The sequence below is a fragment of the Microcaecilia unicolor genome, chromosome 11, assembly GCF_901765095.1.
Source record: "Microcaecilia unicolor chromosome 11, aMicUni1.1, whole genome shotgun sequence".
NCBI classification, from domain to species: domain Eukaryota; kingdom Metazoa; phylum Chordata; class Amphibia; order Gymnophiona; family Siphonopidae; genus Microcaecilia; species Microcaecilia unicolor.
In genome coordinates, this window is record NC_044041.1 from 95323304 (window position 1) to 95341396 (window position 18093).

The window sequence follows — 18093 nt, forward strand, 5'->3', positions numbered from 1 at the left end:
CGCCTAGGCTGCGCTGCCACTTCCACCCACCACGGCATCCCAAGTGGGTTTCCTGTGGCTCCGGATGAGATGAGAAAAGCTTAGGACTGATACTCTGTCCCATGCTCTCCAGCAAAACTCTTTCTTTTTTTTAAACAGTTCTTGTACTGGTAAGGGAGAGCTCCACAGGAAACAGGGGAGAGGTGAAGGGACAAAAGAAGTAAATTCATGGGCTATCAGAGACAGGGATCCAAAGGCCTCCAGATATGACTCTGCAGACTCAAGCCAACCACAAAGTTCAACTGGGGACCAGATGACCAACTGGACCAGGAGCAAAGCAGGCCGAAAAGTGTCCACCCACCTGCTGGAGATAGAAAATACTGAGGAGCTGGACTGGATGCCAGATATGTCTCAGCTCAGTTTTCTTCTTTATCTCCATCTGCTGGTTGATGGACACAAGTATACCACAGGTTCTGAAACAGTGGGAAGCTACATAATGAAATGATCAGTTTGGAAGATGGAGGGGATACTTTCAACAGCAGGGTAAGTGGACAGTTTTCAAATATCCCGATTATAGTGGAAGGGGTGGTATTGGGATGTTCATGACTGTTGAGTTTAATTAGTGGGCCTTTGAGATTTTGATAAGTTCCTGAAAGTTAATTTGAGGAGGGAAGCACAAAACTGAAAGTTTGCTTATGTGCCTAATAGACTTGTACCAGCCCTGGAGGTGGGCATTTGTTCAAGCACATGGTCATTAATTTCTAAAGATATTACAAAGAAGGGAAGACAAGGAATGCCCCTGCACAGTGGAAATACTTCACACATTACCCTAGCTGCAAAAAATGTTTAGCAACACAAGAAGATCTTCTATATGTCATGTTAATGTTTGGAAAGCTACTTGATTCTCAGCGAGACAAAGTTTTCATTTAAGTACAAGCAAATGATATTTCAACACACTTAAAAAGCAAAAGAAATTGAAACACACCTGACTAGATACTGCTGTCTGTACAATTACCCTGCCATTCTTTGGAAGCTCGATTTTGTAGCCAATAGGAAGGAAAGCATTAAATCCTAGAATGAGGTCTGGATGTTCGTGAAAGAGCTGTGAGACACGTCGGATGACTCCAGGGGTATCAATGCTAAAATTGAACAATGAATTCATTAAGTGATGTACACATACAAAGCTTCAAGTCACAAAGAGCAGCTATGAGGGAACAAATCAAATCCTCTTCATAGAAACAACCCAACTTCCATTTAACTTTATCTCACAAAATTCATGGCAATACAGAGATGGATTGTAACACAAATGGAAACAGATAATCCACCCCTCCCTCAACATCCACTACAGTTTTGTACATAATTCACAGAAGCATAGGAGAGGAGAGTGTAAGCTAATGAGCAATACTAGCAAAGAAACACTTTGAACACCATTGGTCCATTTTGGTTGTGATGTCATAAAGACTAAAACTTTCATTGGAGGACTAGCACTTTATTAGAAAAAAAAACTGTAGAAGATACAGTGGGTAACAGGAATAAGAAATAGCATTTACAAAATGATTCAGAAAAGCCAGACATGGACACATCTCAAAACAGCACCATTTAGCTGGAAGGACCCCAGAGCTTGAATGTACCCTGTGCACAAGTTCTCTGATCAATTTCAAGTAAATTCAGAGACTGCACCATTTAGTACCCTTGAGACCACTACTGCATTGAGAGGGTCTATAAAATATGGGGAAAATCCCCAGGTAGATGTGAAGGACTGACCAGGGCTGTGGAGTCAGTATACCAAACCTTCAACTCTTGACTCCTCTATTTTCTACTGCCCAACTCTGATTCCTACTGATATTAGGCTTTAAATTTTTTGTATTGGATCTAATGTACTGGTAAAAGTAATTTATATTTACTAGTACTTTAGATCCAGAACAAAAATATATACATAAGTATAAAATCATAAATTAACCATGCATTATAACATAAGTTTCTATTTTGAAGCTAGAGTCGGTCAATACATTTCTACTGACTCCGACTCCACCCAAGGTTGCTTCCGACTCTGACTCCACAGCCCTGGGACTGATGGTGGTCAAAACTCCCCATTCTGGTAGAAAGTGGTGGCAGCTTAGGCTTTCTGCGCTTCGAACCCTAGCCCAAATCCATGGGTAATTTTTGGCATTGCTCCCCTAAGCAAACTGAATAACATACAGGCAATCATCAGAAGATTTCTACTTCACCTAAAAAAAAAAAAAAAAAAAAAAAAAAGACTTCTAGAAAACATCTTTGTTGATCTAACACAGTAATAGTAACATAGTAGATGACGGCAGAAAAAGACCTGCACGGTCCATCTAGTTTGCCCAACAAGATAAACTCATATGGGCTACTTCTTATGTATACCTTACCTTGATTTGTATCTGCCATTTTCAGGGCACAGACCGTAGAAGTCTTGCCCAGCACTAGCCCCGCCTCCCAATCTCAGCTAAGCTTCTGAGGATAAACTCCTCTCATCTGAGGAAAGGTTGAACAGTTTAGGGTTCTTCAGTTTGGAAGAGAGACAGCTGAGGGGAGATATGATTGAGGTCTATAAAATCCTGAGTTGTGTAGAACGAGTAGAAGTGAATCGATTTTTTAATCTTTCAAAAAAGTATAAAGATCAGGGGACACTGAATGAAATTACATTGTAAAAACAAATAGAAAGAAATATTTTTTCACTCAGTGAATAGTTAAGCTCTGGAACTCTTTGCCAGAGGATGTAGAAACAGCAGTCAGTGTATCTGGGTTTAAAAAAAGGTTTGGAAAAGTCCATAGTCTCATTCAGACAGACATGGGGAAGCCACTGCTTGCCCTGGGATTGGCATGGAATGTTGCTACTATTTAGGTTTCTGCCAGGTACTTGTGATCCGGATTGGATACTGTTGAAAACAGGATACTGGGCTAGATGGACCATCGGTTCAACCCAGAATGGCAATTCTTGTATTCTTAAGACTCTGTGGAAGGTAAGGAGCATGAACAAAACGGGTGGCAATCTGGCTTGGAGAGACAGGGAACAGGATGATGGGAGTTTAGACTGGCTAAGATAGAGCTGAGGAATCAGACTTGCCTTTAGTGTGATTTAATAGCTACACAGGAAGCATCACTTCAGGAGGACCTCCCTTTGTTTCATTGCCTGAGGCAGTAGCCACTTTGTCTGGCCCCTGCTTGAACACTAGTGAAGATCACTGCCTTAAATCTGTACCACTTCCTCGGGTTTTTGCAGTATTAAATCTTAGCTGCCAAGCACTCGACCATTTCTCAAGCTTCAGGTACAACCCTCTATTTCCCACCTTTTGCAGATTTTGGTAACTCATTGCTTATGACAGCTTTGAAAGTAACCAGACCAAGGACTGACCCCTGTAGTACACCACAGGTAATGCACATTCCAAACAGAAATAGCAGAAACCCCTATCAATAAATATTTAACTACAGAAACTGGATGGAGGTGCAAGTTCTCTTATTCCAACGTCACCCATGCCATGTGTGCCAACAACATGGAGATGGTGGCCATGCCCACTACGGTTGAGTCTTAGCAACAGATTCTTTCTGACACGGAGAGGAAACTGGACCTTATGAAGGAGGTGTGTGAAAAGCTTAGAGAGATTAGAGCGGATCTTAAAGCTGTGCATTTGGATCTGACCAATTTGGAAGTGGACTTGAGAGGAAGACTGTCGAGCTGGGTCACCAAATAAAGGAGCACGCTGAAGCAGTAGTAGGCTTAGACAAGCAGATGGGAGAACTATGTGGAACCGTTGATGATATGGCTGACAAGTTGGAGGACCCCAAGAACAGAAGCTGTCACTGCAATCTGCAGTTTCGGGGTATACCAGAATCACTGGAATATCAAAATGGAGCTTGTGGTTCAAAAAATTGCTAGCCATCTGCTATTGGTAGATGGTGATACAGTGGCCCCTATCGATTGAAATTGTGAGAGCTCACTGTATTCAGGGAAAAATCTCATGCAAATGCCCCTAAAGATATCACAGCCTGCTAATTAAAGAAGCAGTCCTCTACAAAGCGAGAGGGTACACAAACTTCACCTGGGATACATATGAAATCTCTATACAATAGAACACAGCAGCAAAAACTTTGAAATGGAGAGATGAACTACAGTACCTCAAAGATGAGAGAGGAAGATATACAATACAGGTGGCAGTTTTCCTTCCCCCCCCCCCCCTTTTTTTTTTTTTTTTTTTTTTACTATGGAAGGCCAATCTCACTGAATATGTAGTAAGGAGGTGGCTCTACAGTTCTTTTCAATGGAGAATGATCAAGAATCCCCTTGGGACTGTAAAAATCATCAAATCACAAGACCTCAGTTATAAAGGACCAACCAAAATGGTAGCTTGTTACAAGTGGCTGGGGCCGGCTATGGTGTCAAACCTCAGACAAAGGAGGCTCTAGGGATAACCTTTGGTTTCTCTTCAGAATTAGATTGTAAGCTCTGTTGAGCAGGGACTGTCTCTTCATGTTCAAATGTACAGTGCTGCGTACGTTTAGTAGCGCTATAGAAATGATAAGTAGTAGTAATAATATAACCTGCTGAACAGACCCATGGTTTGGCTGAGAATTTAACTTTATGACCTGTAATATGCTTGAGGTCATAGATGTTTTCCTGTTACCTGATGGCTGCATGACAGGCTCTTTATGTCCTGACATTTTTTTTCCTTCTTTTTTAAGCAGTTGTTATGTCCATTTAACTGTTTTTCATATATTAAGAGTACAGGGAGGGTAGGGATGGGTATGATTGGTAATGAAAGTAGAAGGTGGGTGGTAGAGTGGGATGAGGGAAGAAAGGGTGGTTTTTTTTGCTTAAAGACAGTAAGTGGGGGAGGGGTGGGTTAGCTTAGCTTGGGCAACATGGTGTATGGGGGCCAATGCAGGAATAGTGGGTGCTTGCACAAACCTTTTTGTATTTTAGCCTTGGGGACTATCTATCCAAATTAATGAGTATAATGTTCCTAGAAACTGAAGAGTGATCTTAACGTTGTATCTTTTTAAATGTGAAAGGACTTTGTGGACTTTGAGGTCAGATAGAGATTGGTCACAACTTCGCCGTAGGTGGGAAGCAGATACAAAAGTAGATTTATCTAATTGGGACATAGCAGCATGCATTCGGAACATCCCTAAACTGATTAATGGAGCAAATTATAGAGAATGTGCATTTAGAATAATACATAGAGCATACTTCACACAACGCCAGCTCTATAGAGTAGGAGAGATTGACACACCAACCTGTATGAAATGCACACTGGAGGAAAACTCGTTCTATCACGCATTTTGGGAATGCACAAAAATACAGTTTTTTTGGGAAAAGATACTGGCATTTATGAATTCAATCATTTCGCGTACTATAGTGGGCACTCCGGTGCAATTGCTATTGGATTGCCCAGGAGCATTCCGTGGACTTACGGCAGATGAAACATTGTTAAGTCGCAAATTATGTTTGGTAGCCAAAAAGTGTATTTTGCAATGTTGGACTTCGGATAAACCCCCAGATTACTGGCAATGGCGAAATCAGGTGCATCTTTTAATGACATGGGAAGCAAGAAATGCAAAAGGCTCATGTCGGGGGAAAAAATGCTTCCTTAAAGTTTGGGGGCCTATGTTGGATTCCTTAACGCAGAGAGGCCGGAGTCTTGTACTCAATAAGCTTTGATAATATTATAGAATAATGGTACACATACCTGAACTCATAAACACAATGTAACTATTAATGACTATCAGGGGGGAGAGGGTGGGGGGGAAGAAGGAAGGGGAGAAAGGAGGGGGGAATATAAAAGATGACTGTGATGTATATTTAACAAAACACCCCCCCTTAAATGTACGTTTGGCTGTTAATGAGCATGTTTGGGAGGGTAGGTAAAGGGACCAGGGGAAGATGCATTAAACTATTGATGATGGAATTTATTGATGTATACAAGTTAATATGCTGTATTACTTATAATGCCCAATGATAGATGTACTGACAATGTTAAAATGTTTATAATGTTGAATCATCAATAAAAACAGTTGAAATATAAAATGTGAAAGGACTGAATACCCCCTTATAAGAGGCAATGTTTATGTAGAGAAGTCTTATGACTCTAAGTTTATATTTATTTCATTCGGGAAGCGCACTTCCTAGAAAGCCAGCAAGGCTTTTTCAATGGAAACAGTTCACACAAGCCTATTCTGCTTCACATCCTTCAAAGGAGGTACAGTGTTGGGATTTTATTTGCTCAGCCTTCACAGTCTGTCATTCATGTTGTTGACCCTCAGGGGCAATATATAATGCTCTGGGTGGAACTCACTGGAACTACATATAAAAAAAACTTAGCCTCAGTATATGCCCACAGTGAAAGTCAATGGGCCTTTTTTTCTACATTGTTATTATGTTATAGTTTTTTTTTAATGTTTTATGGTTATGGGTGTTTTTATGTAGAAAGAGACAGGAACACCACAGTCAAAAACTGACAGGATAAGAGATGAGAATAGAACAACAGAGAACATAAAGTTGTCAATCCAGATCAAAGGCTGGTGCCCACACTGGCCTCATTAAGGTATACAGTAAGAACTGTAAGCCTGCTGAAATGGGTATATGCAAGTATGCCTCCTTGAGACTGTGAGAAATTCTTCCACTTGAACCGAGGCAATGACTGCTCTTAGTAACTCCAAGAGAAAGCAGGACACTGAGTCTCAGAGGCAGCAGCTTAGACCTGAGTAAGACTGAACGAAAGGTGCCTTCTTTTTTTGGGGTAATGAAGTACTACTACTACTTATCATTTCTAAAGCGCTACTAGATGTACGCAGACGGAGTATCTGCCTCATCCCTGTTTGGCCTGTGGAACTGGAACAATGGCTCAGAGCCCCAGCAAGGAATCTATGGTGGCCTGAAATTAGACAGCCTTGTTTCTCTTTCAACAAGAAGACTGCAAGAAGAGAGGAGCAACTGGGTGGGAGAACTCCAACTTGTAACCTTCTGTAAGAATATCTAGAAACCCACTTGTCTGATCTGATTTTGCTCACTTCTCCTGAAACTCTTGAAGACGTCCTCTCACTGAAGGAACAGAAGAGTGGGCCAGCCTTGCACCATTACTCTGGAGGCACTGGGCACTCTAGTTGACTGAGAGAAGGACTTCCTGTCTGCAGGAAAAGAAGATTGGTCTTCCTGAAAGTGGGACTTCTGACCATATTGCTGACGATCAGGCGGTACCATATGCTGTCTAGAAATTGAGAGTCCCCTGAAGACAAGTGTCCAGAGACTTTCTGCTTTTTCTCCAGCAACTGCTGTGGCTTAGATTCCCTCATTTTTTCCACTAAGTTACAAGATCTTCTCCAAATATCCACTTGTCCTGAAGGAGAAATTAGGGCTTACCTGATATTTGTTTTATCATTGGTTCTTCACACTATTCCAGGACATGTGGGTAGTTATGTCCATCGACCAGCAGATGGAGATAAAAAAAACTCAGAACTGAGCTGTCCCATATATACTTAGCCAGCTAGTCCAGTTCTCCAGTATTTACCTAAACAAGCAGAAGGAATAAACCAAACACCTTTACAACTTTAAAGAACCAAACAACCGGACTCCCAGAAGGTCCCTGGCGTCCTCGGAGAGAGACAAAATTGTGACAGCACGTGCGCAAGCTGTAAAGCCTGCCGCCAAAACAGGTCCAGGGGTGGACTCCTGGAATAGTGTGAAGAACTAATGGAAAGAAAATTATCAGGTAAGTCCTAATTTCTCCTTCCATTAAGTTACTTCTCACTATTCCAGGATGTGTGGGATATCCAAAATACAGAGTTGCATGGGGACAGAAATCTAACTCATCCCCACCCAAATCTAACCTGTCCCCACCCATCCCCGTCGCAAATAATCCCCTCCATTCCCACCCCCCCAGCCCGCCCCCATCACACTCCTGCACTGCATCGCACCTAGCTACAGTCACCTTAACCCCTCCCCCCCCCCCCCCCCCCCCCCCCCCCCCCCCCCAGAAAGACAGATTCTATAAATACTGGTAAAAGTAATGTAAATGCATTTTCTTCTATACTCTGCTAAATAAAAAATAATAAAAAATATGTGAGCAACATTTCCCCCTTTCCTTTCCCTCCCATCCATGAGTAGCATGACCCCCTCTCCTCTCCATTCCCTTCTATTCCATGTTCTCTATTTCCTCTTTTCCCTTCCTCCCTATCCATGTATATCCGTCTCACCAAAATTTTTTCCAGCTCCATCCCTCCCTTTTTACAACCCCCTCACTCCCTTTCACCCATAATCCCCCATGCACAACTCAATCAGCAAATGGTAAAAGACGGATACAGTGGATCCCCGCGATCCTCCTGGATCCTCTTAGAAAACCTTTAAAAGTTAATCTTTTTCTTGCACAAACATTGAGATAAGGATACTTAACCTATATTCGCCTTTAAAAAAAAAACCCAAAAAACAAAACAAAAAAAAACAAGTTGATGTTTTTAGCACTGTGGATTATTCTCCCCTCCCTTCCCTCCCCTCCCCGAGCGTACCTCTGTACATGCTGGTAGTCTATTGGGGCAGGAAAGATCCCCACTTTTTTCTGTCCGCTAACCTGTTTAGGTTAGCAGGCAGAATTGTCTCGCTGTAGCTGTTTCTTTAAAATGGCTGCAGAGACTTCAATCAGTGGCCTCACAAGACTTCCGTGGAAGTCACCACTAAACCACCAGGATGTACAGAGATATGCTTGGGGATGGCACCCAGGACTGAAAAGGAGATGTCACTCAACCCGCCTACGCTCCTGTGGGATCCCTGCAGAGCTTGGATCCATCCTCGCAGGGTTCGGGTCCATCCCTGAAGATCTGGGTCTGTCCCTGCGAGATTCCTGCCGGATTCCCATTAGCCCTGTTCCCGTGAATCTCTCTAATCCAAAAGCAATCCCTAAACAGGGTGGTACCCCGGCTCCGCTTCCCGGAGAAGCGACACCCTGAATACCCACGCCAAACGGCCACAATATCCACCCGAGAAGCCCAGCAAATGCATACAGCAACCACCATGTCACTGCTCTACAAAAAAATGCTGGGCCAATGACGTGAATACTGCCCAGGAATACCAACCGTCATGAAGAGATAGCCAAAGTAAGCGTACCTACCAACCAGGTGGCAATGGTGACCAAGAATCCATGAGACTCAACTTCTATCGCCCCCAAATGGCTGAACAGAACAGTCGAACATCGGAAGGAAGGATAAACCTCAAAGAAATGTAAACAACTCTGATGGCCGCCCAGAAGACTCAGGGAGGCAAAATGCACCCTCCCGGCGAAATGCCAGAAGATGCGCCAACCAACTGACATGGAACACTGACACCAACCGAGACAGAAAATGAGGTACGGTCTGAACCGAGACCCCAGCCTCTAGCAATGGAGGAACAGGTCCCACCACTACCACGTTTGGAGCTCCGCACTCCAGTGCACTGAGGTAAGAGACATCAGAAACACATGCAGTAACGTGCAAACCGTCTGGTTGGCCTTCTCAAGAGGACCAAAAGAAGGGATGCGGCACAATCTGCAGCACAAGGTAGAAACCATACCGAACACAGAGCCCAAAACAGGGTGCCAAAACTGACCCACCCCTTTCAAGACAGGACCACTTCCGCATGGAAAGCCAAGGATGAAAGCCAGCTGGCCCCAAACACAAGACAAGGGAGTCACTTAGACCATCAAGGAATCCAAGGATACACCTTCTGGATTCCTGACTTAGAAAAACCAAGAACTGAGTGAAAGAAGAGAAAACAAACTCTGCTCTGCACCCCAGCCCTCAAACATACACCACATCTGGGCATATGCAGAGGAAGCAGAAAATCCGGAATGGACTCGAAGTCCCCCCAAAAGTGGGAGCTGAACCCGAACCACTAGGAAAGGGCTCTACACTCCTTCTAGTCAACCAAGACCTACCAAGGGCAATGCCATAAGACCAACGAGAAAGGAACTTCCATGAGGATCCTTCCCCACCAAAACAGGCTCTGATCCTGTGGAAGACAACGTGCAACATCATCCCACAACTGCACTATGGCCGGTGCGGACAGATAGGGGCGACCAAGACCAATGTCCCTCTTGTGAAGAGCTATGCACCACCATAGATGACCTATCACTGGAAAAAGGAAAGACAAACGGGAGCCCCACAGCTGGCCACTACTGAAGAGGCACAGCCAGACCTAGAGCACCTGCTCCTGCTGGCAATGGAAAAGCTCCAGAAACTAGATATTCCTCCTAGGTGCCAAGAGATAGGGCTTGGGGGTTACAATTGTTTTTTTTTAAGTCATTTATTCTCTAATAATATTAAAACTTAAGTTGAAAAAAAATAACATCCTGAAAGAAAAAAAATGAACAAAGAAACTACTGGGTCAGAAAAAGAAAAAGTCAATTTGGATAGGTTTTTATTTCTTCTATTTCTATACTGTCTTCCTGACATCATCAGTGAACCGATGCCAGGGATAGCTGCGTGCACGATTTTGCAAGCCTATTTCTAAAAGCACATTAAGAATGTCAGATAAAAATTTTACTTTAGTTTAATTTGACATATTTATATTCCACCCAAGCAGCTAGTTCAAGGTGGATTACATCAAAAATAAAAGAAAAACAGCAATATACATATATAATTCCCAGATACATCACACACTCGAAGAGTCAAAAAATTACAATATCAGGCAAATAAAACAAAAACAGCATTAAACTGAATACCCCTCGGACAAGGAAAAAAAATCACTTAGAAGAGCTAGCCAAATATTTGTTGAATAACCATGTCTTCACGTTCCAACATGTAGTTATTATTATTACAAATAGGCCGTGACAACGAAGTCCAAAGATCTGTTCCTTTGCCAACCGATGTTCGTTGTTCCATGGTTTTCAACTTACACAAAACCTTGGATTGGTTAACCAATTTAATGTCTGCAAATAAACGTAAGCTTCGTGATGACGTATAAATTTTAAGCAGCCCAGTCAGAAAACCAGGGCTAAGACCATAAAGAATTTTAAAAACAAAAACCAAAATTTTAAATTTGATTCTCACCCTTAAAAGGCAGCCAGTGCAGCTGAATCAAATAAGGGGTCATATGATCAAATCTCCTCCCACTTACAACCAACTTTGCCGCAACATTCTACTTGTAGTCTACGAATTTGCTTTTGTGGAAGCCCCATAAAAACCACATTAGAATAGTTCAGTGTGGAAAGAACTAAAGAGTGGACTATCCATTTAAATTGATATACCTCAAACTACTGCTTAAGTCTCCTTAACAATTTTAATTCAAAGAAACAGTTCTGAACTACAGAGCTGATATACAGTTCTACAGTTAAATGAGAATCCAAGATGACTCCTATCAATTTAATATTCAACTTCAATGGTACTTCAATCCCTGCTAATTTCAGGTTAACATGGAGCATTGTCTGTCGAGAGTTACCTACCCATAAAACATTAGTCATAGAAGGATTAATCTTAAGATGGTTCGCAGACATCCAAACAAATTGAATGAAAAACAGAATCCATTACAGGAGGAGTGGCCTAGTGGTTAGGGTGGTGGACTTTGGTCCTGGGGAACTGAGGAACTGAGTTCAATCCCCACTTCAGGCACAGGCAGCTCCTTGTGACTCTGGGCAAGTTGCCCCATGTAAGCCGCATTGAGCTTGCCATGAGTTGGAAAGTGCGGGGTACAAATGTAACAAAAATAAAAATATATAATGTGGGCACATCTGAATACATAGGGAACAACAGATCAATGTCATCAGCACTGGAAAAATATTGTACTTCCAGGAACAAAGAAGGCATCCAATCCACTAAGATAAACATTTAATAAAACAGGGGAGAGTGAGCACACCATGCATCAGATTTCACTCCCTGATGATTAGCAGACCTCAGCCTGGGGGAAGAAATGCTAACCCTTCCTGGCATACATGATCAACAAGGAAATCTAAAAAAATGGGCGGTGGCCTTGGGAACACTAGATTGAGAAAACAGAACTATAGATACATGAACTATTGGACACTGATCTTCACCTTTGTGATTTAAATTCCTTCATGATTTCCAGAAATCCATTGTAAGTAGCAGGGTCACTTCCAAAACGAATCTTAACCTGGTCCAGATATGATAGAGCATCTTCAACCTAGAAAGGAGACAAAACCAAATCCTCATGTCATAACAGTACCTGGACACCAAAGACCAGAGAGACATTGTGCAAGTCGGTACATACATGTACTGGCAGCTTTTCCTGTGCCTTGCTCCAGCTGTTTGTGCCGAATTTACAGCTGCCACCAGCACCACCTCCGCCACTACTTGCCATATTGTTGTCAGGCACTGGTTGTCACCAAATTTGGAGAAGTAGTCTGCCAGAGAACAAATCTAGTCACACCACAGCCAACTCACTGGCACCAATGTCCAACCCTGTGAAAAATATGAGGCTCCATGCTTCAGTAGGGGCCGATCCAGCTCAGATAAAGACTCATTTGGAAATTTTTTTAATCTGACCGGTACAACATTTAATATTCCAAAATAAATGTTCTGCAGCTAAAGAGGGAAGAACAAACTACTGATACAGTTAGGTTGCCAAACAGCTGTACTGCCAGTCTCTGCATTAAAAAGGTTTCCTTCCTGTTTTTGGTGATGAGAACCTGAAGGAAAAGCACAAAAAAACAAGCAGTGTATTAGCATCCATCCAACCACATTTTTCTTCAAAATTGTGTGCATTTTAAAAATCAGCAGACACATTAACAAGAAAAGTCTACAGGCAGTAAGACATCATGAAAGATTTAAGACAAGCTTTGCATTCTTTACCAAGTCTACTCTTAGAGTACTCCTTGCCAGTCAGGTTTTCAAGATATCAACAATTAATATGCATGAACTTGATTTACATATACTGCCTCTACTATATGCAAATCTCTTTCATGCATATTAATCGTGGATATCCTGAAAACCTGACTGGCAAGAGGTACTTCAGAACAGACGTGGGAAACATTGCTCTAGAGCTACCGATCAAACATAAAATGTCACCATCAGATTTCACCTCAGGATATAACCTCAAAGTTTCTCAGCATACTTCTACAGTATCACAATCACATGAAAAACAGATTACAATAAAGGAAACTGGAGTCACAGAGTAACTCAAATGTGTGAGTCTTATCATGGGAAGTATGAATGTAACATCTGTTTTCTTTTCCCGCAGAGCTTATAAGGGACCAAACAAATTAGATTTGGTGATAAATTATGAAAGAAAAAAAAAAAAAAAAGAGTATTAATTATATACAATGATGATGATACTACTCTAGAACCACTGATATGTGTCAAATTCTTTCCATGACACACGCACGGGGCCAGTGATGGACCTGAGTGAGGCTCCATGCAGAGTGTGAGTAATGTGAACACCAATTTCATTTAATAAGAAAAAGATTTTCAGTTGTACTCCAGAATGATGGCAGCCCATTCAATTTCACTGGCAACTCTTTCTAATCAGACTCTTGACTGATCAATAGCACTCAATGCCACTAGAACTGATAGCGTTATCATTTGAAGTATAAATATTCTAAGTATGCTTTTTATTTTTAAAGGACCTGAGCACTTTTTCTACCGTAGAGACCTATAAATGTAAGCCACAATTTTATGATACTTCAGAGCAGTAGTTCCGTCCTCAGGGCACAACCAGTCAACAAGTTTTCAGGATACCCACAATGAGTATATATCAGATGGATCTGCATGCAAATGTCAACCTTATCTTGAAAACCCGACTATCTGGGTGTGCCCAAGACTGGGCTGAGAACCACTGTTTTAGAGCAAAGAAAAGCATCCAAATAAAGGCTTCTTCAGGCATGATAATTAAAATATGTTTGTACCTTCATTCTGATCTGGCACTGCATCAAGTTCTTTATGAATATGACCTTTTATGTTAATGAGTTCTCATGTTAATACTCTCTACCACTACTTTACACAGTACCAAGCTTAAATAGTTAAAATGATTAATTATGCTCAAAGAAGATTCTCAAAAATTCATGTGCGGGGAATTGAAGTCCGCGTGTATTGTACATCTCTCGCCCTCAAAATAAAAATGCTGTATTTTAAAGACACATACACATTGGGATCCACTGGGATACAGACATGCAATCAGAGAGTGCAAAGACAGTATCACTAATCCCACTTTTCAGGCTTAACTTTTACTGCTCTGCACTCTGTCATTTTCTCTCTTTCAGAACTTTGCCTGTTGGCTTTTTTTTTATTTTAAGTTTCAAGTTTTAAATAAGAATTATTTTACAAGAGCAGTTTCACATTCAAATCACATGTCTTCAAGAAAGAAGATTAACACACCTCAAGTAACTATCTTTTGTAAAATTCCTGAACAAATTTGGTAATGTCACAGTGACCCAAAAGCTAAAATTGACAGGGTGACACTGTGCAGAGCTCTGCTGATCTCACAATATGAAACATGGCATTCAGCAGAAGAGATGGTCTTCTTAATCAAACTTTAGTGGTGAAGTGTCGCTCAGGTCATCAGTATTAACTTTCAAATACTGCTAAAAACCAGCTGGCTTCAGAATATACACATCATTGTGCAGACCTTGGAAAGGTAACTAGTGCTATCATTTAAGCTGTAAATACCATCAGGTCGAAATTCAAGGAGAAATTAGGTCTTAACTGATCATTTTCTTTCCATTAGCCCTTTCCACTATTTCAGAACCAGTGGGACAGTTGTGTCCATCAACCAGAAGTGGAGATACAGAACTGAAAAATGAGCTAAGACATCTCTCTCTTGGTATCCAGTCCAGCTCCTCAGTATTTAATTAGATAATCAGTAAGGAGAAACTCAGAATAAACACAACAACCTTAGGGCCCTGTTTACTAAATAGCGTTATATGCGCATTAATGTTTTTAACGGGCGTTAACCATGTACGTGCCTACAATATCCTTATAGGTGCCTACATGGTTAGCGTGCGCGCTAAGTGTAGGCGCGCTAAAAACACTAACACACCTTAGTAGACATGGCCCTTAAACAACTCACTAACCTAACACTAACCAGACAAGCAAACCTGTATGGGCTTCTCTCTGAACAACTGGTAGAGAACAAGAGATATACAGGAAGCACCATGTCAGGTGACAGTCGTTATTTAACCCATTACTTTGCACCGATGTACTGCTATGGATTTACAGCCTGGCTCACTGACACAGACTACTCAATAATTACTGTGGATTCTTTTGGATTCTTATTAGATAAATGAAACCTTTATTAGAGGAGCTAAAATCTACAAAGATTAAGATATATACAATGGTTAGCTATACACACACACAATGATTAGATATATAAACAATCATTACATCACTGGTCTCTACATCTAAGCAATGCTAAGAGTTCTTAGACCAGGAAAAGAAGCAATAATACATTATACATACAACATCACTGGTCCTTACATCATCCAGGCTCTTATCATCAGCTTGGGGGGGGGCCCGTTACAGCGAAAGACAGAAGCTTTTTAGACCAGGAACAAGTCCTCTGTGCAGTATGTACGTTACTCACAGATGAGCTCCCAATTTCACTGAAAGAAACTCCCCATTTTATTAGGCTCAGAACTCATGTTCAGAACTAAGGAAAATTACAGAATGCTTGAGAATAGGTAAACTAACCATACTGTGGGAACGTGGTCACATGTTTTCCAAGTCCAGGTGGCCAGGCTGAACTTCTGAAAACAAGCACCATCCTACCAAATTAATTAGAGCTGTCTCTTATCTTCCACATTCCAACTTGTTTTTGTATTTACAAGGAAAGTTACTTTCGGTCAAAGATTTCAGAGTTCATTATCGATCAAAGCAGGGTTGAAAAGCAATCCTTTACATTTTCCATTACAACCGACTAAACATCTCAGAAACCTTGAGCAGGACTCAAAATATCCAGCCAGGGTTTTCAGGTGATAGTGGACTGATGGGGTTCTCTCCTTCTGGACTTGATGGCAACGAAAAGGAATGTCAAAGTACCAAGTTCTTCCGATATTGTAAAGAACTGGGCTCGACGGAATTGATGCCCTACTGCAGTCCTGGCTGGAGACACATCTACTGTATGTCTTCCCTCCTTGGCCATGGTAGGCCTTGTGTTGAAAAGGATCACGTCGCACCAATTCTCTTAGCCCTGTATTGGTTGCAGAGGCTGTGGTATGCGGACCTGATTCAGCTGCTGGATGGGTGTCCTCTTCATCTTCTGTGGGTACACGGCCTACTGAAGCAAGGTCCGGTGCTTATGGAGGATCCATGTCCCTTTGGTCTTATGGCTTGACCATTGAAAGGGCTCACATGAGAAAAAAAAGGTTATTCTGATTCGGTCATTGCTACCTTGCTTCGTGCTCGGAAATGCTCTACATCCATTGTGTTTACGAGGGTGTAGAGGCCGTTAGAAGGCTGGTGTTCTGAGTGAGGACTTTCTCCCTTCTCAGGTTGTGCACATCCTAGCGTTTCTCCAGACAGACCCTCAGAAAGTATTGACATTAGGTTCTCTAAAAGTTCAGGTTGCAGCTTTGGCCTGTTTCAGGGGCCGACTATAGAAGACATCTCAAGCGGCTCACCTGGATATCATTTGACTTTTGCAGGGAATGGGCCGCTTATGGCCTTCCTTTCGTAGGCCATGGCCAGAGTGGAACCTTAATTTAGTCCTTCTGGCTCTTCAGAAACATCATTCTGAGCCACTCCGGATAACCTCTTTGAAAGATGGTATGCTAGACAGTGTTCTTGGTGGGTGTCGGGTTGGCACATATTGTTTCGGAGTTTCAGGCTCTCTCTTTTGTTGGGATCTCTTTCTTTGCTTTTCGGAGGCAGGGGTCTCCCTGTGCACGGTTCCTTTTTTTTTCTTCCGAAAGTAGTATCAGCATTTTATCTCTACCAATCAGTGGAGTTTCCATCCTTTTGCAGAGATGAAGAGGAGGCTCAATATTCTTCCTTGAAGCTTCTCAATGTGCATAGAGTCCTCATTAGATATTTAGAAGTCACAAATCAGTTTTGCAAATCAGACAGATCGTGCTTTTTGCTAAACATAGGCTTGGCCTTATGGCTTCCAAGCCCACTATTACTAGATGGCTGAAAGAGACTATTGTGTCAGCTTATTTTCTTGTGGGGAAGCAGGCCCCTTAGGCCTTTCAGACTCATTTTACAAGGCATACAGCAACATTCTGGGTGGAGACTACCTTACTGTCTCTGGCGGATATTTGCAAGATGGCAACACAGTCGACACTGCTGGCAAAAATATCAGATGGGTCAAGATTGCAAAGCTGCCACAGATCCTGAAAAGTACAAAAGGACTCATTCTCTTTAACCAGATGCTCCAATAAGAAAATACCCTTGAGCTCCCAACACCTGGAAGCTCGATTATTCATCAAAAGGGAAAACTCTGCATTACCACCTATAGGGAGGAAGATGCTACAAGAAGGCTCCTGCCGCCACAAAGAGAGAATCCTTCTCCACATGTGCCAGAGCGGCTCTAATTGCACGCTTCTGTGAAACTGAATTGAAATCTGTGCCAAGTTAGCACGGAGAAGATAGTTTAGGTGCCACAGGTGAAAATACAAACTTTCCAAGGTAAAATCAGTAAAGGTAGATGAACTCAAAAGCCAGTCCCAGAGATAATGTAAAAGACAAGCTTGGTTGTATTTTTTTTTTAAGATCCGGCACCCCCCAGTCCTCCCTGGCCCCAAGAGCCAGAAGAGAATGCCACTGAAGTTTGGGCTTCTTCCCTCCCCCAAAAAATGTCAACAAAAGCTTGCATAGGTCATAGAGATCATGACATAGGAGTCAAAGAGGCAAAGACAGGCGAACGTATAACGAATGTGGAAAACGCACCATAGGATATGTTTATCTTCCTAAGCAGCAATAAAGGCAAAGCATGCCATTGATCTAGTTGCGTTTTCGTATCCTGGAAGAGGTTGTCCACATTGAGCCTATAGAGCAGAGCCAGGTCCATGGGTAACTGAATACCGAGGTAGCAGAAAGAGATTTGCACCCACCGAAGAAGGAAATTCACACCCAAAGAACAATACACCGAATCTGAACTTGCTAAAGCCTCAGAATTAAGTTGGTCAAATTAAGTTGGAAGCCTGAAAAATCTCCATATTCACAAAGACTTTCCATAAGAAT

At 42.0% G+C, this 18093-nt stretch overlaps 1 protein-coding gene across 1 annotated transcript in view; it reads right to left on the reverse strand.

The window, feature by feature from the left end:
• The window catches only part of SIN3B (SIN3 transcription regulator family member B), a 103305-nt gene that overhangs the window by 68509 nt on the left and 16703 nt on the right, over positions 1-18093 (reverse strand). Inside the window, 3 exon segments of the mRNA XM_030219927.1 lie at positions 965-1118; positions 11997-12103; positions 12191-12608. Coding sequence (XP_030075787.1) covers positions 965-1118; positions 11997-12103; positions 12191-12280 — 351 coding nt within the window. The 5' untranslated portion in view covers positions 12281-12608.